The sequence below is a fragment of the Anolis sagrei genome, chromosome 4 (genome assembly GCF_037176765.1).
Source record: "Anolis sagrei isolate rAnoSag1 chromosome 4, rAnoSag1.mat, whole genome shotgun sequence".
In the NCBI taxonomy this organism is placed as follows: Eukaryota; Metazoa; Chordata; class Lepidosauria; order Squamata; family Dactyloidae; genus Anolis; species Anolis sagrei.
Window position 1 is genome coordinate 105,814,784 of NC_090024.1, and position 22,284 is coordinate 105,837,067.

General features: G+C 40.0%; 1 protein-coding gene across 2 annotated transcripts in view; it reads right to left on the reverse strand.

Moving 5' to 3' along the window:
• Positions 1 to 2,522: 2,522 nt before the first annotated feature.
• CLPTM1L (CLPTM1 like) overlaps positions 2,523 to 22,284 on the reverse strand; it is a 35,178-nt gene continuing 15,416 nt past the window's right edge. For both annotated transcript variants that reach the window (XM_060774621.2, XM_067467558.1), the window contains exons 9-17: positions 20,732 to 20,835; positions 19,054 to 19,119; positions 15,987 to 16,037; positions 14,647 to 14,729; positions 12,957 to 12,991; positions 10,073 to 10,128; positions 9,910 to 9,954; positions 8,671 to 8,786; positions 2,523 to 4,971 (exon numbers count right to left, since the gene is read on the reverse strand). In XM_060774621.2, coding sequence (XP_060630604.2) covers positions 4,887 to 4,971; positions 8,671 to 8,786; positions 9,910 to 9,954; positions 10,073 to 10,128; positions 12,957 to 12,991; positions 14,647 to 14,729; positions 15,987 to 16,037; positions 19,054 to 19,119; positions 20,732 to 20,835 — 641 coding nt within the window. In that variant the 3' untranslated portion in view covers positions 2,523 to 4,886. The remainder of the gene's footprint in view (positions 4,972 to 8,670; positions 8,787 to 9,909; positions 9,955 to 10,072; positions 10,129 to 12,956; positions 12,992 to 14,646; positions 14,730 to 15,986; positions 16,038 to 19,053; positions 19,120 to 20,731; positions 20,836 to 22,284) is intronic.

A 22,284-nucleotide genomic window follows, 5' to 3' on the forward strand; every position in this document is an offset into this window, starting at 1 on the left:
GCCATTCCAAGCCTGAAGGGGACTTCTGAGAATGTGAAAAGAGAGGCCCTTTCAGCAGGCCTCATTATATGAGGCCCTTTCAGCAGGCCTCATATAATCCAGTTCAAAGAATGTAGTCTGGATTACTTTTTTTATATAATCTGGATTATATGGCAATGTAGAAGTGTCCTAAATTTGGGAATTCCCCCCAAATAGCAGAGTCCTTAAAAATACAAAAATACTTAGGGCCCTTTTACATTGCCATATAATCCATGTTATCAAAAACAGATAATCCAGATTAAATGCTCTGAACTGGATTATATGAGGCCCCTTCTATACTGCTATATAAAATACAGATCATCTTTTTGAACTGGATTATATGGCAGTATATACGCATATAATCCAGTTCAAAACAGATAATCTGGATTTATATGGCAGTGTAGATCCAGCCTCGGGTCCCTTCCACACTGCCCCTATATCCCAGGATGTGATCCCAGATTATTTTATCCCAAATTATCTGGCAGTAGAGACTCATAATCCAGTTTAAATCAGATCATCTGGGATCAGATCATGGAATATATGGCAGCGTAGAAGGGGTCTCAGAGGAATGAATGGGCAAAAGGTCATAGAGTCACTCAAGGAGCCCCTATGATAGACAGATAACCCTGTTTATTGATTAGTCCACTGACCAAACCAACAATAAAAGACAAAAAAAAAAACCAAAAATAGACACTAACCACTATCCTAAAACTCCTGTAACAGTTAACTAAAATAAATTAAAACATAGGAAAACTAGATTGAATTAAAATACATTTGGTAAAATAGATTGAATTACAAGATGAAAGCAAAGGGAGTAAAGTGAGGAGTGTTAAAGAGTTTGTTGGAGAATCTAGGCAGGGCCTACACTGCCATATAATCCAGATTATCAAATCAAATAATCCAGTTCAAATTTGATAATCTGGATTTTATATGGTTAAAAACACATACGCATATTGAATACATTTATTATAGAGACCCTAAGAACCTAAATACCTGAAAGCAGTTGGTTCCCAATCTTACTCCTTTAGATATTTTGGACTTCCACTTCCAGAAGTCCCAGCTACCTTGGCCAGCTGTCAGGAATTATGGACCACAAAGTCCAAAATATTTGGAGGACCAAAGTTTGGGAAGTGCTGCTCCAGATCCCATCTGATCTTAGAAGCTAAGGAAGGGATGTGAGGCTGTTAACAAATGCACTATTTCAGAGGAAGGAAGTGGCAAAACCACCTGAAGAAACCCTATGAAATTCAAGGAGTCGGCATAAGTCGTGGCTTTGAAAGGGGTTCGGATCGTAAACACACTGGTTTGTAATCTTTCCACGTGCTATATGTTTTGTCTTATGTCTGTCGTAACAGGCAGTTTTTTTTCTTTTATTTAATTTTAGTTGTTAAGTTATAATTCGTGTTTATATGTTGGGTTGTTTAAATTTTGTTAATATGGATGTATTGTATTCAGGCATTGAACATTTGCCTTTTATGTTTGGAATCTGCCCTGAGTCCCTTTGGGGAGATAAGAGTGGAATGTAAATAAAGTTATTATTGTTATTATTATTATTATTATTATTATTATTATTATCATCAATATTCCCTACACATAAACCAAAATTATTGGGGTAGGAGAGTAATCGCAACTTGCCTAGATCTGCTTCATAGATGAAATGAAATTGGGAAAAGGTCACATAGTGTGGGGTCAAGACACGTAATCTGAAGGTATTGCACCACCTGACATCCGCCGGGAAGTAGCAGCCAATAGTGAAAGGACCAAGGCAGAGACATCTCCAGCTCATCCCGTTTGGGTATCAGCCAGCACGTCAACAATTTAAATCAAGACATAGTTTTCTTAGATCTACAGAGGCACTCGCTGCAACACCCCAGCAAGCGAGAGTCCAAAGGTGGCAGGCCCAAACCCAGCACCTCAATCCATGGGTGATACCAGATGAGAGACTCCCCCCTGGGCACACAGAAGACTGGGCGACTTGGAAGGCGCTGAACAGACTGCGCTCTGGCACCACGAGAAGCAGAGCCAATCTTAAGAAATGGGGCTACAGGGTGGAATCCACGGTATGCAAGTGCGGAGAAGAACAAACCACTGACCACCTGCTGCAATGCACCCTGAGCCCTGCCACATGCACAATGGAGGACCTTCTTGCGGCAACACCAGAGGCACTCCAAGTGGCCAGATACTGGTCAAAGGACATTTAACCAACTACCAAGTTTGCAAAATCTGTGTTTTTGTTTTGTTTTTGTTTTTAATCTGTGTGTTTGTTTTGTTCTGTTAGAACTGTAATACAATGGTATGGTTGCTGATGACACGATAAATAAATAAAATAAATAACCTAAACTTTTTTGCGAATCTCTCTTGACTATTTTCCAGAACTCAGCAGCTTCATAACTGTAGAATGGATCAAATGTATGTATCAGAATGCATCATTTCTCAACTTCAACTTGAATCAACTGCTAAATTAAATGGGAACCTTACACTGAATCCACAGACATCTTCAGAAGTATAATCAGAGCCTGGGCTCTCTGCATGAACGTTTATTTTGTACACAGACTGAAGGGAACAAAGGTCACTGACTCAACAAGAAGCTAATCAGGTCTTTTCTTCTTTGATAGGACAATAAGATGTTACATTCTTCATTCAAGATTTAAAACAAAACAAGGAAATAATAACTGTGCTGCAAATTATTCCGCTAAGCATGGATCCTCTGTACTTTGATACACCAACCAGACAAAGAAACCTGGGATATTAGTATTTCTGCCAGGATTTTTTTTTTTTTTTGGACCTAGAAGTATTCCACTGGATAGATCATGGCCAAACCCACTCAGTACATTAATTTAAGCCTTGCTTTATAGAATAAAGGTAGTAGGAAAAAAAATCAAGTATTTGGGTGCCAACATTGTCATTTAAAAAAATACTAGGAACATGACACTGCATATTAGATTTGTCACACTTTGGTTCCACTGACAAATTAATTAGTTTCTTCCATTCCCTTGAATGGGACTAGGACTTAACTACTTAGTTGAGTTCCAACCCATTAGTAATCTACCCTAAAAACCCACAACAAGCCACCTGATGCTAACCATAAGTGGATTTCGGGGTGTTATTAATGGGGAAAACATGCATGTGCATTCAGTGGTATTAAATGCAAAATTCTTTTGGCAACAAGGATCACCATAAAGCATGCTCAAGTCTCATTCACGTCAATGGGCTTAAGCATGCATAATTGGGCACAAGATGGCACCCCTAAGCCCCCATCCAGTGGGGTGGGCAAGTGGTCCTACATGCACAGAGAGATCCCTTACTGACATGCACAAAAGACCTATGTTTGCAATGCAGTGCTCAAGGAGCTCATACCAAGGGACTAAAACTGCAGATACATACATTTCTGTCCAGTAATAAAAATCCCACAGAATTCAGCGGGCATTTACCTCAATATAGGACAGATAGCATTGCAGCTCTGTTCGATTCCATGCAATGGTGTAAGTGAAGATCTTTTTTCACTTGCATTCCAAACATACTTAAAATAAATTACATTTCAAAAAAAATAGGGAGATTATTTAATTAATAAATGCAGCATCCAAATTTATAAAAAGGATAGTTATAAAAGTTTACATCCCTGTACCAAAAAAAAGGCAATTGGAAAGTTGATTTCTCTTTTCACCAGACTTTAAACACAATCTCCTCTAGAAATGTATCTTGCTACCTCCAGTTTTAGTCTAGCTACTGATGACTTCAAATGACTTTCCTTCATTGTTTAATGTCAATATAGAAAGGAAAAGGTTCCCTGCCGAAGTATAATTGGCACAATAGTGTGTCATGCAAGTATGTATTTACATCCTTTTTAAAAAGATGTCTCTGACTACAACATAATGGTTCTCGCCTTAGAAAAAAGATCTAGTTTTGGAGGAACCCAGATGTTCCATCTATAGGGCAAAAGAAAGTGTTTCGCCCTGTGTACAAAAATATAACAACTGAATACTCTTTGCTGCATGTGGTTTGTTGGATTTATTCTAATTCGCCTCTACAAGTTAAAAATGTATTTTTAAAAAGTTAGAAGCTATGTCCAGTGGCATTTCAGAACTGTCTGGTACACATAACATACAGTACATGCCTTTATATATTGATAATATTGCAGCAAGGATGCTCAGTTTTGCTGCCGTAACTAATTTCCTATTGAGACCTGCAGCTGACAGCTTGGTCTAAAAACGAAATTGAAATGCGCACAGTAGGGAAAAGTGATATAAAACATGGGGGACAATCCAGCTAAACAAACATTTCTCTAACCCACTTGATTTCTAAAGGAGAGCATAAGCATATGCTTCACTCTTCTTCGCCGAAATCAATTGGACTTAACAGCTTACAGCTTTGGATATATTGTGCCTTAGGATTGGTCCAACAAAGTACAAAAACATTTTATAGAAGGCTGGAAAGTCAAAGGCTTATCCCTCCCCACACACCACGATCACCTTTTTTTACAATTATGCACAGTATCCCCCCTCTCTTTACTTAAGTAGTGGCCACAAATTGCAAATGCCTCATTGCCTGTTGTTGGAAGGTTCAAGGTATTAAGTAAAACAGACACAAATACCAATGCAAAAACTTTCACAGAAAAGGTTGACTGGTGGTGTGAAACCTAACAGAAATATTGTCAGACTTCTTGACACCCCCCCCCCCAACCACACACAAATGATAAAGATAAAAGAAGATTGATCCCTCGGCAATGAAAACATATTTTGGCAATGCAGATGATATATTGTCTGTTAAGTTCTGTTGCAAGCCTTGAAGAATACTCTTTCGCTTCATCACTTTTTAAAAAGTCAGACAGTTTGCAGCAGTCCCAAGAGGCTTGTAGAGTTATCCCAAAATTATTCTTTGTGGGGCTTTCTTTTCGGCTTCTCTTCATAGGATTCACCATATTCATTCACTCTGCTCTTATCCACAGGATAAAGCCTTGCAAAATAACAAAAACTTGTGTTAAAAAAAGACTCACTGCATTTGTATTTTTGCAGCTCTTTCTATTGCTCAATTAATAAATGTGCATAACACAAATTTATGAAACAGCTTGGATTGCTAGCATAACCTTCTGAAAATGTGGACAGTGTTATCAAATAATCAATGTGGAGCAGTGTCATTTTGAAACCAGGTTTGTTTCTTAAATCAAAAAGTATATCTGTAGCCTGATTAACAAAATAAGACTAGTTCCTCTACCTATATTCCAGAAGGACAGGTTGCTTACCTGTAACTGTGTTTCTTCAAGTGGTTCTCTGTGAATGGGTCTAACTGTACCTGCACAGGTTCCAATGGAAAGCTTTCCCAAGCTCTGACTTTTGCGTTTTGGTGGTAACCCTGCCCATGCCTCCCCAGGGCACAAAAGGAGCCCTGTCCAGTGGCTCCCCAGTTCCTAAGCCACAAGCAGCTAGAAAGGGGTAGGACTGCATGAATGAGAGGAGGAATGGGTGGGTTTGTGTGAATTCAGAGGACCACTTGAAGAAACACAGTTAAATGTAAGCAACCCGTCCTTTGTGGTCTCTGTGAATACACACAAATGGAAACTAGCAAGCTTAGATGAAGGAAGGTGGGACATGCGTAAATTGATTGAAGAGGGGTTCTGCTTGTCTGATGATTATGACACCTTGACCACCACTGAGTTGGGATCGGGTGGTGTGCCAACCAGTCGTAGCCCTGATTGTCAATCTTGTACCAGGATTCTATTTTCTTTGATGTGGGTGGGATAGGCGAAGGGTTTCCCCACGAAGCTTGGATGACTTCTAGGAGGTACAGGAGAAAAGGGAGCAGGGTCGCTGCAGGGGACGTTTCCCTGAACCTTTTTAAAAACAGAGTTGTTGATTACTTCAGCCATTCTTACCATCTGTTCACCAAAGGCTCGGACATTGTCGGTAAGTAAAGGTGGGTCAGAGGCATAAGCATCATTCTGTGGGAAGAGTTCAATTCCAAGCCAAATCACTGAGGCAAAGTCGATGGAATCAGCTTCGTGATTATGATTGCCAGAGGATTGGGGTTCTTCTATTTATTTATGACATTTATATGTCGCTCTTCTCACCTTCTCAAGTTGGCAACGCTAGGCAAAGAGGTGATGGAGGATGTTCCAGACAAATGGCTGAAGCCTTGGTAGTTTTCTTAGGCAGAAGTGGGGCAGGGGGGGGGGGTTGTTTTGAGGCCAACTCCTGAGCTGTCCTGGCAATGCGAGTTGTTTGACAACAGTGGTCATGCTGAAGAGTTGAAGGCTGGGCCGGGAAGAGCTCTTGGTGGACTGGTGATGGAGGAGCTGTTGGGAGCTGTCTCTGGATGACTGTATTTGTGGATCTCTGAGGGGATTCTTGAAACTCACCTTCTGAAAAGGTGTCAACCACAGAGTTGGGAGGCGAACAAGGAAGCTTTACTGGGGGAAGCGACGGAGAAGAACAGCATGAGGATTTTTCCAATAAGGTCACCAGCTCTGTCCTGAACGAGGCAGATGGAGAAAAATGTTGAATTCTCCTTTTCTTGAAAGACTACTTCTTATTCTGTAACTTGGCCTCCAGGGATTTTCCAGGTGTAGGAGGGATTAAGGATCTTGCAGACCCCAGTCCAACAGTCTCTGCCCTCTTAAGTTTTTTTATTGAGAATGAAGGGGGGGGGGTAGAGTAATGGAGTGTGTTAATCATATGAATGTGATCGAGCCCAACATCCATTCGATTATTGATGTGGCTGATTGCTTCGAGGCCCAAGACTTTGCGGTTGACGTCCTCTTGGATACTGAGGTCGACGTTTTTGACGAGGACGAGCCTGTGAGGGTACAATGGAGGCGTCTCAGACACAGATGGTGCGAGAGCCTTCTGGTATAACAGGGAGAGAAGCCTCACTTCCTTGTTTTTCCTGGCCTGAAAAGTAAAGGCCTGGGAATGCTGGCATGCTCTGACAATGTGGCCTTCTCCAAGGCAGAGGAGGCACAGCAAATGTCAGTCAGAGTCGAGAATCTTCGTGATGCAGCTCATACAACATTTAAACCATGTGGCAGGCATCCTGGTGCAGAGCAAAGCTTCCGAAGTAGCTGCGGCGGTGTAAAAAAAGGAACTGGGGAGCTGCTGTCCAGGGCTTCTTTTATGCCCTAGGGTGGAGTGGATGGGGTTACTACCAAAACTCAAACATTAGCGCTGGTTTCTGTTGGAACCTGTGCAGGCACAGTTAGACCCATTTGTGTGTATTCACAAAGACCACGAAGAAGAAACAGCAGTTCTTTCTACTCATACTTTAAAACCTTTAAAGAGGGAAAATACTACTGCTATCACCCATCACAATGTCCCTGCTGGCAAAGGTTGTTCGATTTTTCATTGACTGCTCTATCTCTAAAGCCATATGATTTTTCTTTTCTAATCTAGCAGTGACTAACTGCCATTCATCTATAGCAGGCCTACACAACCTGTGGCCCTACAAGTTTTCTAAACGTCGGCACCCAGAATTCCTGACCATTGGTCAAGCTGGCTAGGGGTTCTGAGAGTTGGAGTTCCAAATACCTAGAGGGCCACAGGCTGTGCAAGCTTGATTTATGAAGACAAAACAAAAGGGCTAATCATTCTCCCTGCACACGATAGACATTAAAATCAACCCTTTGCCTCTGTCTGCAAAATTACTCTATTTCTCTTAAAACTGATCTTCCAGTTGGTTGTTGTAGGTTTTTTCGGGCTATATGACCATGTTCTAGAGGCATTCTCTCCTGACATTTTGCCTGCATCTATGGCAAGAATCCTCACTACCTCTGAGGATGCTTGCCATAGATGCAGGCGAAACGTCAGGAGAGAATGCCTCTAGAACATGGCCATATAGCCTGAAAAAACCTACAACAACTCAGTGATTCCGGCCATGAAAGCCTTTGACGATCTTCCAGTCTCTTGGATGGAGCCTCTTGGATGTATCAGGTGAAAATCTCATCAACCGGAGGCAGCATGGCCACTGGAGGGCAGACGTTTGAGGCAGGATATACTAGAACATTGGTTCTCAACCTGTGGGTCCCCAGATGGTGTGGCCTTCAACTCCCAGAAATCTTAACAGCTGGTAAACGGGCTGGGATTTCTGGGAGGTGTAGGCCAAAACACCTTGGGATCCACAGGTTGAGAACCACTGTACTAGAATGAGGCAGAATATCAAGATCTGAATTCTTTAAACAGCCTAAAAATCCTTCCTGCAATCTGAGACAGACACAGGAGGGTATGGAGAACTGGATAGATGTGGGGTCACCCACCAAGTTACAATCCTCCTAAATGGTAGCATCAGGATTTTACAAGTGCTTATCAATACATCTAGACAAGGATTAGTTCACATCTAATACATCTAAACTCTTAAAAAAGAGAGATTATGACTCAGGATTATAGGCTTTCTTCTCACCCCCTCATATGTCTTTCAAGAAGATCTTCCTGCCTTTCCACATTAGGTAAAAACAGAATAATAGATTTGGAAGAAACCACATGGATCATTTAGCCCAACCCCCTGCCATGAAGGAAAAGCACAATCAAAGCACCTATTAACATGACTGAAGAATTCCTGTTTCACATGTTCTGAAACTTATTTTTCTCACATACTCATTGTATTTAGAACTACTAAGATTTGCCTTTTTAAGAATACTACAAAGGAAGTTGGATGAGGAATCCATACCATCTTTGGTAAAGGTAAACCAGGAACACTACATCATCTCTAAAACACGCCAGTCGATGCGATGTTGGCATTGTGATGATAAATGCAAAAATATCATCAATGAAAGTGTTAAATGCCTAGAAAGGATAAGGAGAGAAATGCATCAGATTGAATAATACATCAATTATGTGTTAATCCCCAATGACTAATTTGGAAGCATTCATGATGACAGTGTAAAAACAAACATAAAAACCAACCCTTAAAGTAAGAATATTATTTGATCAAATGGCCACCCTACCGCTGTAACATGATTTCCAACTGTGCACAGAAAACTAAAAATGACTGTTGTGTATTTGCATGCTAGTCAGTTCCAGAACCCATGTGTGGAAGGATACTCCATTTTATACTGCACAAGATTGTATGTCTGAGTTTCAAAACAGAATCCTTACTGTTGTAAAAACTCTAACTCAGTGGTTCTCAACCTGGGGTTCCCAGATGTTTTTGGCCTACAACTCCCAGAAATCCTAGCCAGTTTACCAGCTATTAGGATTTCTGGGAGTTGTAGGCCAAAAACATCTGGGGACCCCGGGTTGAGAACCACTGTGAACTGATAACATAAATACACGCATCAACAGTAGCAGTAGACACCTAAAGCATTGCTGACAAAGATTTGAGATAGGCCTGATAGTCTAATCAGACAGTGATCCATCAAGCTGAAGGCACTACATCAGCCATATTTTGCAGTCTGCTTGGTGCTTGGCATCCCTCTTCCTAATTTAATAGCACAATTCTAGACAGTCAGGAAAGACATAATTTAATTGATCCCCCCTTTTAAGCTCCCACATGTTGTTGATGGGACTATGTTTGCACAGGTTCTACAGACATGCTCTAGGGATTCCTTTCTACCTGTTAAACACTTTCGAATTCCCATCTCCAAATGCAGCTTTTCACAGTACATTCAAAGCTGCTCCCACACACCTATTAGCATTTGAAACGATTATGCTTGAGGAGTAATGAAAATTGCTACCAACAATCATCTCAAACAGATTAAAAGTGTGGCTCATGTAAAATAATTTTCATATATTATAATGGCACGTTATATCTGCCAATGCTATCAGAATTACTGAAGAGTAACTTTTATATTAGCCTTTCCAGGGTGACAACCCCCTCACTCAAAGCATCTATTGTTTTTTTTTGTTATTTAAGTACATGGAAACCATTGCTCTAAACTACAAATCTTGAAATGTGAAATTAACTTACTTTATATGTGAATGCCTTCCATGGCAAATGTGCAACAGATTTCATCTAGAAGAAATTAAAGAAGGTGGTCATATATACTAACAGTAATGATACTTGCTAAACTAAAAATAACAACATATGCACACATACACACATTAAAATAGTGAATTAAGTATCCATTTACCTTATAATTTACAAACAGTTGTGGCAACATAAATAGAAATCCAAAAGCATATACTCCTGTTGGATGAGAAAGAAAGAGTTGATTTTAATTTTTAAGATTACAGAGGAATTAATTCAACATTTAGGAAGGCATCACAACTCACTTTTTTGTTGTGGTGGAGGCTGTAATTCTATTTTGACCATGAAAGGACCAAAAACTCCTTTCACATCTACCTTGCAAGCAAGTGCAACCCACCAACACTGCCACCTCTAGGATCTCAAGAGACCAGGAGGATCAATGAGGGTGTGTCTACCTGTTTTCCTGTGGTCAGACATCATCTGCAAGGATGTATCAAGAACCCTCGTGGCTCCCTATCGATGCCTGTTACAGTATGCCCAGCTACAGGAAAATAGCTGGTTGGATCTTCACTTATTGCCAGCCATTTGAACAATGTAAAATAGTTATATTTGGGGGTGGAATAGGGCATGCACTGCTTACAAAATGGGTTTGGGGTGGGTTAGCATCCAGAGTCCTAACTATGGGACACATGAATGTGTCTCAATGCAAGGTCTCGGTCTCTGCTTCTCTGTGTATCAAGAATACTAAGCAAACCTATGTATGGCACCACTTCATTTTAGTATATACAACAATACTAGCTTGCATTACAGGATTTTTGACCATACATATGGACTGGGTTGGACATGGTTTTATCTTGGCGATTTGGCTTATTTGTCATTTTAATCGATACGTATTTCAACTTGTTATTATATGATGTTTTTAGATTGTACAATTAGCATTGAATCTTTGCTGTAAGACGGTCTGAGTCCCTCTACGGAGGTTGAGAAGATCGGGTTATAAAAGTTTTAAATAAATAAATCTATATAAATAAAAATGTAATGTTTGGTTGAGGGATTCACATAACTCAAAAACCACTGGGCAAATTGACATCAAATTTGGACACAAGACACCTGTTAGGCCAACAAGTGACCATCACTCACAAAGACACTAAAAACACAGCGGAAAAGGCTTAAAAAGCCAAAAAATAAAAATACATTACACTGCATGTGCTAAATCACATATATACACATATATACACACAAAACCCACAAAACACATATACACAGACTGGGCCACAACAACAGCGTGGCAGGGCACGGCTAGTAAATAAATAAAAGTCTCACTGCACTTAAAAAGATTTGCTTCCAAGTAGGTGTGTAATACAAGCTATCAGAGGCAGCAGGAGGAGAGGTTGCCTTCATTAGTCAAATTAGGACTAACCTCCATTTAGCTCCTCCTCTCTCAAAATTCTGAGGCTGACCATACAAACATGCATGTACTTTGGTACTTTAATCTGGGTGCATTTACCCTGTAGTATCAATGCAGTTTGACACCACATTAACTGCCATGGCTCAATGCAATGGAACCATGGGAGTTATAATTGTACAACATATTTAACCTTCTCTGCCAAAGAATGTTGGGCCTCACTACAACTCTCATGATGCCACTGCATTGAGCCATGACACTTAAAGTGGTCTCAAGCTGCACTGATCCCTCTTTTGCATTGTTTCTCTCCTATCTTTATATAGTGTCTTATCAGATTTTAAGCCTGCAGGAAAGCTACACTATTCTTTTAATCTTTATATAGCTACCTTAAAGCCAACCTTAAAAACTCTGGCATAGACACTAAGAACTGGGAAATCCTGGCTCTTGAATGCTCCAGCTGGAGGTCAGCTGTGACCAGCAGTGCTGCAGAATTTGAAGAGGCACGAATGGAGGGTGAAAGAGAGAAGGGAGAAGATGCAGGTCAAGAATAGGACTCCACAGCCACCTACGGATCCACAAGAATACTGACCCTGGAAGACTATCCTACTTGTCCAATGAGGGATCGCCTAAGTAAGTAAGTAATATAGCTACCACAGGTCTTTAGCTTTAAATATGCTAGTAAACCAAAATTACTTTCCCATAGCTGCCCTCTACTTCAATTGTTAGCAGCCTGTCAAAAGGCAGGCCTCAGAAACATTTTATTATTACATATATAAATTAAAGACTACAGAATAAACTGAAGAGTTACTAATAGGATCTGGGGGTGGTTCACAGAAAAACAGACATAACCTACCACGTTTTTGCAGAATGAACTAGAAAAACTCTACAGACTACAGAAAGCAATCAGCGGGTGTTTAAAAACCAAATTATTTTTATTAACTTTATATTTCTCTATGAGAACCAAGGTATTTGATTACTTGATGATACTGTCACCAGAATTTTAAACAAAAATGTAAATATTAAGCTTCTAGGGGATCCCACAGTATTTGAGTCTACTAAATTGCTTTTGAGGTGCATTTGAAAACTTCAGGGAATATCTCAGTGCCTCCTAACATCAAAAACTCCCTGCACATCAGCTTTAGGTTCTAGTTCCATTCCTTCCAAACATTCACATTTTCTATGTTAGTTTTTGTTCGTGTAATATGCGAGGAAGTATTACTTCCATTCACAATAGCACAATCTAGACAGAGTTTCATTATAGTTGATTTTAAGACACATGTTTTTAAGACACATGATTTTAAGTACAAGTTGAGAATCCCTTATCTAGAATTCCAAAATCCAAAATATTCCAAAATTGTCCACATGGACATCTTTGTTTTCTGATGGTTCAGTGTACATAAACCTTGTTTCATGCACAAAGTGTGTATAAAGTGCATATGAAACACAAATGGATTTCATGTTGAGATATTTCATTATGAAATACAGGGATACTTAGCCAGTACTACATTTCAAGGAATTTCTTTTCATAACCAGTTAGTGTATTCTTATCTTTAAAGGGCTATAACAAAACAGGGGGGGGGGGGGAAGGGGGGGGGTTATAGATAAAAAAAAACACCTATAGAAACAAAAAGCACACACTTACCATTGACAAAGCTGTTAATTAACCATGAATACCAGCTAACAAGAGAGGAAAAAAAGAGAACAGTATTTTCATCCAAGGGCAATTTTAAAACAGATTCCATATTTAACAAGGAAAAGATCCCTCCTCCTCTTTAAAGAAATAGCAGTAGCCCACTTTCCCATTATGGACTTAAGGCATTTAATATTCAATAGTCTTAGAGGAATACTGGGAGCAGTACTGGTAGACAAGGTGCATTGTTTAGGATATGCAGTGAGAACCACTGTTATAATCTCCCCTCCATTAAGTATTTACAAAAATTATAAAATGGAAAAAAATCATAAGGAAAGGGAAAGAAGAGAAAAGTAAAACAATTAATGCAAATTTACATCTAGTAACATGGCAGTAGCCCAACATTTAAAATGGCAACACCATACTGTACTATGCATGGTGTTGCGATTTTAGCTCTTGGACTACGTTCGTGGTGACAAGGGTTCAAATCTTTGTTCATCCATACAGATTCATTGTGTAGCTTTGGGCAAGTCACGTTATCTTAGCCTCAGAGAAACGCAAATGCAAACTCCCTCTCAACATATTTTGCTCAGAAAACCTGATGATATGCACCGTAGAGTCACCGTAAATTGGAAACAATTTGAAGGTACACAACAAGAGAGGGAAGAATCCTGAATCCAAAAGGACAGTTATGATATGTAGTCAAGAGAACAAGAGCCGACCACCCAGTCCACCCCTGGAAATCTTGGAAGGCAACACTCCTAAAAAAACAACAACCCACGTATACCATTAGGGGACAAAGAAGGAAATTTGTCATATTTTGGACCCTTACAGACCTTTGTTTGCCTATTTTTCTCAGCAGGAAGTGATTCTTGAGTTGGAGATAATGCCTTCCCTAAAACAGCCTCAAATGATTTGGAAAGGGGACATAGAAAAATTGTCCCCCCCCCCCCCAAACTTTGGAAGCATTTTGGGTTGAAGGAAAAATTGGAAGAGTGGAACAGAATCCCAAAAATGATCTGCATGTATTTTGTAGGTTGCATTTTCCTCACATTTGCTTCAGCTGCTTTTAAAATTGTCAAGGTTCTCCTCCCTTTTAAAGACTAATTGCTCACATGCCACAGGATATAGCACATTTCAACCAAGTGCCCATGACGGAGTTTTGGCTCTAAATTTTAATACTATCATCTTTCTCCATTCTATTCATACTTTTCTTCTGCTCTAACAAGTCTAATCTTTATACAACTGGAGGTTTCTCTGCACCTTTTACATCTACATACTAGTTGTTTTGAAGTGTTATTACTATTCCACTTGTAACATGAGTAATATGAATTTGAACATTCAATTTATTCATTTTCTGCCTACAACATAAGGTTTGTCTTTTTTCCACAGCAGCTGTATAATGGAACCATTTTTTCATCAAACACTATAACTCCAGGACGTATTGCTTGGTTAGTCACTGCTGGCTTAAATGCCATCAGTGATAACACGAAGCTTTGATATTCAAGCATATTGTATATCAATTTATACTTGTTTACAATGCTTTTAAAATATATTTTCTCTAGTTTTGAAAAGATCCTTTTGGAGCTCTTTCTAATCTCCTTGAAACACATAATTTGGAGTTGTCAGCAAGCTAGGCAACTTCAATGATAAATCTCAATGTATGTTTCAGATTTGAAAAATATATTTATAGCACCCTTACCTTTTGTATTTAATGTTGAGCAGTGAATAAACTGCACCTCCAATACACAATGGGTACAGCAAATATGATAAGTATTTCATGGCCTATGAGAGAGAAACAAAAGTTGAAGCCTTCACCAGCTCTATATATTTCTAGATCTCACTTTTCCTTCAGCGAGGTCAAGCTGATGTACATGGTTTTTATCTCTCTTATACTCACAACAGTCATATCACTGAGAAATTTGTGGCTGAACCAGTAACACAAATGTGAACCTATTGATCCCATTCAACTGACATTCAGACAAAATTTACATCCATGTTGTTTTGGATAGAAAGGGCTACTCTGGCCAGCATTATCCTTTTACAAGGCCTTAGTAAAGGTAAAGGTAAAGGTTTTCCCCTGACATTAAGTCTAGTCATGTCCGACTTTGGGGTGTGGTGCTCATCTCCATTTCTAAGCTGAAGAGCCGATGTTGTCTGTAGACACCTCCAAGGTCATGTGGCCAGCATGATTGCATGGAACTCCCTTACCTTCCCCAGACCTATTGATCTACTCACATTTGCATGTTTTCGAACTGCTAGGTTGGCAGAAGATGGGTCTGACAGCGGAATCTCACGCCGCTCCCCGGATTCGAATCTGCAACCTTTCAGTCAACAAGCTCAGCAGCTCAGCACTTTAACCCACTGCACCATTGGGGGCTCCTTTACAAGACCTTGCTAAGCTCAATTCTTCAATCATTTGAATTACCACAAGAATCCAACACTTAACTACTGCTAACCATTCAGTTTCCATTTTCCCATCTGGGCAAGATGGTGGACTGGGCAGACAACTATGTATTAACAGGTTACACTTCCAAAAACAAACAAACAAACCAAGTTTTGGATCTGTGTTAGAGATCAATTGTATGTCATTGGTCCTGTCTGGCCAGTGATGGCAACTGGATGTAGGGACCAATTCTGGGCCATCCCACTTTCCACACCAGCATTTGGATGCACATGGCTGAAAATTGGTTGCTGAGCAGAAAAATGGCAGTGATTTCTGGCTTCTATTTTCAGCTGTATGCTGCCAGTACTTGAGGCTTTGGGAAAAAGGTTATTTGTCTTTTCCCACTCCTAGCAGATTCCAGAAGTAGTATTTTTCTATTGGGTGGGTGATATTCAATCCAAAACATTTAAAAAGATGAAAGCAAATTACATAAACATTTCATATCTTGCAGTTTCCCCAACCCTGAAATCCCTATTGTAAATTCTGCTTAAAATGTCCTCATGCTTGTATTCTAGTACGAAACTACACAATTAACCGTTCAACCTGGTTTAGCAGTAAATATCTGTATTACAGATTACTTGATAGATTTCTCTTACCTGGGTATCATACTCTTCAGTTTTCCTTTCTGACTCTGTAAAAGCACCGAACTGTAGGAAACAAGAAAAAAAGCTGTTAGGCAGACAAATACATATACTAAAACTGTACAAGTTTTGATTGTTACATAGCCTTGGTTTCAGAAATAAATATATCACTCTGAGATCAAAATACTACCTATAGGACTAAAGGACTTTTAGCTAAACCTTGCCTCCTGAGGCATGACATTCAATAACATAAAAAATCACAGAGAAGCAGGCATTCTAGGCAACAGAACCTGAGGGCCATCCAGTTTTTGGATGAAGCACTGTACTACTTGATCATTTCTCAAAGTAGGTCTTCTAGAAAATTAACTGCCACCCAGACGCCTAAGAGCAATAAAATGATGAGAACATATAGTGCCTAATCGTTAAACAAAACGAGATTGTTCATACAGTAATGTTCAAAGGATGAAAGAGCATTTTAGAGCATGAGACTTCAAAGTGTGACCACATGCTTTTCTGACTAAGTGACTAATGACAAGACAGTATCAGAAAAGGTATTTGTTATATAAAACCAGATGAAAGTGCATGACTGTTTAACAACAGTTGTTAAAGCTGAAGCCAATGATCAGTCTTAGTTGTAATGGACTACAATAACCTCATGATTGAGGACAATCTTCTTCCAACATGAAACATTAAAATGGTTTCAAACAGAAATCTAAAATACATTAAAAGAAGCTTGAACTCTAATCAACATTGTCTTAAATGTAGAAAACATGCAATCTAAAATTTGAAGATACTACAGCACATGTTCTACTGTTTTGATCATTTTGATTAAAAGGAAAAAAGGGTTCCAATAGATAGCAAAGAAAGAGATGTACCAGCCACCTTACATAATTCACCCAAAGAGATAAAAAAAAGCTTTCCAGTTTAGATTTAGACAGAGATTTAAAGAATCCTGTTGGCAACTTCTTGACATCTGCCTATCAGATTAATCAGTTAATCTGTTAAAATTAGAGTATTCTGCAAGAATGTGTTTTCCAAAGAGTAGCGACAGATGATAGAACTTGAAAAGCAGCTGTCACAGTTGTACGCAACGGAGGAAAATACACAAAGTAAAAGGCAGTTGAGTTATCATGGGGGAATGCCTCACAATAGAGCAGTGTTTCTCAACCTGGGTTCGGGACTCCTGGGGGGAGTCACGCGGGGGTTTCAGAGGGGTCGCCAAAGACCATCAGAAACACCTATGTCTGATGGTTTTAGGAACCTCTTTGGCAGAAAAGGCTGAAAATCTCTCTGTTTGTCCTTTTCTTCCTTTTTGGAAAGAGACGGTAGTGAATCCTCCCACCAAAAGCCCTCCTTTGCTGTGATTAGCTGCCCTCTCATCCAAGTAGAGGGCTATTTCCGGGACTCCAAGCAACGAGAGGAGAGCAGGCATTCTCGGTGCATGACAGAGTGGTGCGAGGGAGAGTGCGAGAGGCTGGAGGGAGTCTCGCAAGTCCCTTCAAGGCAAGGGGAAAGGCACAGAACTGTGAGTGGCCCAGCAGCATCAGAAGGAAGAGCAGAAGCAGCTTATGTAATTTGTAATGTTATTTATTAGAAAGAAGTCAGCCTTCCCTTTTGTTTTTATTAATGCTACCATTAGAAAATGCATAAGGATGTGGGAGGATGACAACCCCCAAAATCATGGGTCAATCCTCCTCAAACCCTGCCAGTATTCAAAGTTTGATCCAGATTCATCGTTGTTTGGGTTCACAGTGCTCTCTGGATGTAGATGAACTACAATTCCAAAACTCAAGGTCAATTCCCACCAAACCTTTCAGTATTTTCTGTTGGACATGGAAGTTCTGTGTGCCAAGTTTGGTTCACTTCCATTGCCGGTGGAGTTCAGAATGCTCTTTGATTGTAGGTGAATTAAAAATCCCAACAACTATTAAAAATCCCAGCAATCTGTTTTCCCCAAACTCCACTAATGTTCATATTTGGGCACAGTGAGTATTCATGCGAAGTTTGGTCCAGATAATTGTTTCTGTCCTAAATCACTGTCAATTCCTCCCAAACTCAGAGTTCTGTGTGCCAAGTTTGGCCAAGTCTGTCATTCATGGGGGTCTCAGTGGTCTGTGTAAGTCAGAGCTGAAGCAGTTGAAGGTATTGCAAATCCCATCATCTGCTGTCCATACTTACCCAAACATATTGTTTTTGAGATTAATCACTATGCTTTAATTGTGTTCAATTTGTAACAATGAAAATATATCCTGCATATCAGATATTTACATTATTATTCAAAACACTAGCAAAATTACAGGCTATTCCATTCAAAATAATTTTATGGTTGGGGGTCACCACAACATGGGAAACTGTATTAAGGGGTCATGGCATTAGGAAGGTTGAGAACCACTGCAATAGTGTGTTGGTTGCCCTCAAGTTGCCTTCCAGTTCAATTAATCTGGGTAACCATTGTGACAATCTCTCATTAAAAGTGATCCTGTTGAATACTAGGTTAGTGAATGAAAAATCTGTTGTTATTTAGGAGTTCTGGAATGAGCATGATTTCAAAGTTTAGGCTTTGCCTAGGGGGGTCTTTATAGGATGGGGAAAAGAGGTGGAGTTAAAGTGTATTAACATTGCCTCTACCTGACTAGTCACCCAATTTTGCACCCTGTTGGGTTAGAATGTTTGTACATGCAGGGTAGCTGGTACTTCCCACATTACTGCTTACTAAAGATCCTTCCTGAGATAAATGCAATCTCTAATATACCAGTTTTGTAAAAGATACTGGAGTGTAAGGTGGCCTTCCAGCTCCAGGTTCCCTAGATCAGATGGACTATTAGAACCATTTCAATCTAGCTCCAGGCCTGGGATGGGATAGAGAGAGGGTGAGAACAGTTAGCCTTACTTTGTGCTGCCGCCAACACAATTATCAACTTCTATTATTATTTTTCAAAGTTGACAAGAGATTTAATCACAGATCCCATACATCTTCTGGTCATTCTTAGTAAACACTACAATTAAGACTGCCTCAGAAGATAAAAAGTGGTTGAGTGGGGTGACAGATGACTCAGAGAGAAGGACAGAGAGAATATATTACCTTAATCACTGGAATCAGGCTATTCCATTCAAATGTCATTTTCAATGCTTTCTTCACTTTCCAAAGCTGGAAGATAAAATCACAAAACCACATCTTTCCACAATGTTTTATAATTTGACTTCAGAGTAATTTGACAACAAAATATCACAATCACGTTTTCAGACCTGGATTCTTATGGAAAGACTAGCCATCTCCTACCACGCGTTGCTGTGGCCCACATGGGGGTTCTGTGTGGGAGGTTTGGCCCAATTCTATCGTTGGTGGGGTTCAGAATACTCTGTGATTGTAGGTGAACTATAAATCCCAGGAACCACAACTCCCAAATGTCAAGATTCTATTTCCCCCAAATTCCACCAGTGTTCACATTTGGGCATATTAAGTATTCATGTAGAGTTTGGTCTAGATCCATCATTGTTTGAGTCCACAGTGATCTCTGGATGTAGGTGAACTACAACTCCAAAACCAAAGGACACTGCCCACCAAACCCTTCCAGTATTTTCTGTTGGTCATGGGAGAACTGTGTCCCAAGTTTGTTTCAATTCCATCGTTGGTGATGTTCAGAATGTTCTTTGATTGTAGGTGAACTATAAATCCCAGCAACTACAACTCCCAAATGACAAAATTATTTTTCGTTTGAGTGAAGGACATACATTGGGTTGTTATGTGTCTTGTGTCCAAATTTGGTGTCAATTCGTCCAGTGGTTTTTGAGTTATGTTAATCCCACAAACGAACATTACATTTTTATTTATATAGATTTCAGTTATCACTCTCACCTGGAGTAACTAAGGCAGGCATGGGCAAACTCATGTTTATTTTCCTACTGCCTCCTTTTCCTTTCACTAGAGAGGTTTATTTCAGTGGCCAGTTTAACATGTGAATAGGACACAGTATTGCAGCAACCTTTGAAAGCCCAAAGTGTACCAAATTTGAACAAGAAACCACATAATGAAAATCAGTGAGTTTTTAGTTCCACATAAGTATGTCAATGTCATTAGGGAGGGGCAAAAAAGCATGTGAATCAGCCTTTATGATAACTAATGCAATACTCAATTGTGCTTATGCTGCAGTTCTGCTAGAGCACAGAAAAATGCACCTTTTTTACTCTACATTAGAAAAGGCGCTTTATTGCAAGAAAAGGCCTTTTAAAAATTTAAGCATAAAAGAATACATTAGTTAAAAGAGAAATATGGGGAGAGAAAGAAAGACTCAAGGATTAGCAAGGCAGAGAAAATAAAACTGAGATAAGAACAAGGCAGTCAATGCTTTCAACAATGAAGAACTGAGAACTCTTGCTTCTGAAACTTCAGTGACGGGAATAACTAACATGACTTGTGGACTGCACTTTGGCACTATTCAGGAAATTGCAAAATAAATTATGCAAATTAAAAGAATAGTCATTTTTGCGAAGCTAAGCTGTCTTCTTGGCCCAGAATTTACTTTTTTAATGTAAATCAAACAGAAATGGGTTTAAATTAGCAACTGCTTTTCAGTTAGCTTATATCACCATCAATCTTCAAACTGGTTAAAAAGACATATCAATTGGAATTAAGCCGGTTTTGACCTGTTAAAGTAAATTGGATTAAGTCAGTTTAAATCCACACATTCTTGCTAAGCTGCTTTCCGAACTGGGCTGCCTGGCTGTATATACATAGCAAACACAGATGTGTGGCAACTCACCTCAATCACTGCTCCAACACCAGCTGGAATCAGCACCAACAAGCTTGTTTGTTCATCCAAGAGGAAAAGAAATATGATCACGGTACTAAAGCATCGCCAAAGCACTGTGCAAAAGGAAATTTGACAAGAAATCAGTTTTATGTTTTGGAGAGCTTCATACCAAAGTGTTCCCCTAATTGCCTTGCTTGCCCAGGCACTTGTTGCTGCTGCATGGCTAGGAAGGGTGGCCGCTGGAGGCCCAGAGCCTGTCTAGCTGTCCTCCCTCCCTTCCTTTTCTGTCCTGCCTTTGTTCCGTGTTTTCCAAAAAAGCTGCCCTTCGCCGTGGCACTTCTCCTGGGCAGAAAAGGGGAGAGTCAGGTGGCAACTATAAGTCTTCTCTGCCACAATTAAAGTCCTCCCAACAGATGGCCATAGCATCTCTGCTGAAAAACCTCAAGTCTCCAAGAAGGAGACTTGACTAGTCTCCGGGGCAGCATACGCCACTGTCTGAAACGACTTGAAGGCACACAACAACAATCATGATTTATTTGAGAACTGGGAAGCCCTGGCCCTTGAGCGCTCCAGCTGGAGGTCAGTTGTGACCAGCAGTGCTGTAGAATTTGAAGAGGCATGAATGGAGGGTGAAAGAGAGAAATGTTCCAAGAGGAAGGCGCATCAAGCCAACCCCAACCGGGAGGGCATTGGTTTCCACCTGGAAACCAATGCCCTCACTGAGGGAGAAGATGCAGATCAAGAATAGGGCTCCACTTACGGACCCACCGCCAGTACACTAATCCTGGAAGACTATCCTACTCGGACAACGAGGCATCGCCTAAGTAAGTAATTTATTTGATCTCTCATCTGCCAAAAGCAGGTCCACACTTCTGACTGAAAGACTGGTATGTTTACGTTGCTTAAATTTGTTCTACGTTTTATATATTTTATTGTTCTTTCATGGGTTTTTGCACTACAAATAAGACAGATGCAGTGTGCATAGGGATGTATTCATGTGCTTTTCATGAGATGTTGTTGAACTCCAGTGATCAAAGTCTCACCCAGGGTGGCTGATGGCAAGAAATATTGGGAACTGTTGTTCAGCTGCAGATAAACAAGTTTCCTATTGGTGGTCTAGCATTTTGGTGCAACACAGAAATCAGTTGAGAAGGATATGAGGATTTGGGGACAATCCCAACATTAAGCCAAACTAGCCTTTTCCAGATTTCTGCTAGCTGAGGCTAGACTAAAAGATACTTGCATCTTTACCACAGAAAGCACTGAGAGTGGAAAAGAGTAATAACATTTCACCTGCAGAGGACTCCACCAACACAACTGCTCTGGTCATGCCTCCTAATAGCTATGATGTTTTGCTTCAGTGAAAGAGGGCACTCTTAAGATTTCCCCCTTCCTGCTCGGTACTGAAAGGAACATCAAGCGGAAACAGAAATGCAGCTTATGTCGATCCCTATGTGCTATGTAACTTTGAAATGACACTGAAAGCACAGAAAGAAGATTATTATGATCCTCACATTGAAGGTGAAGCACAGTTCTGGATGCTGGTAAAACACCTCCTCCCC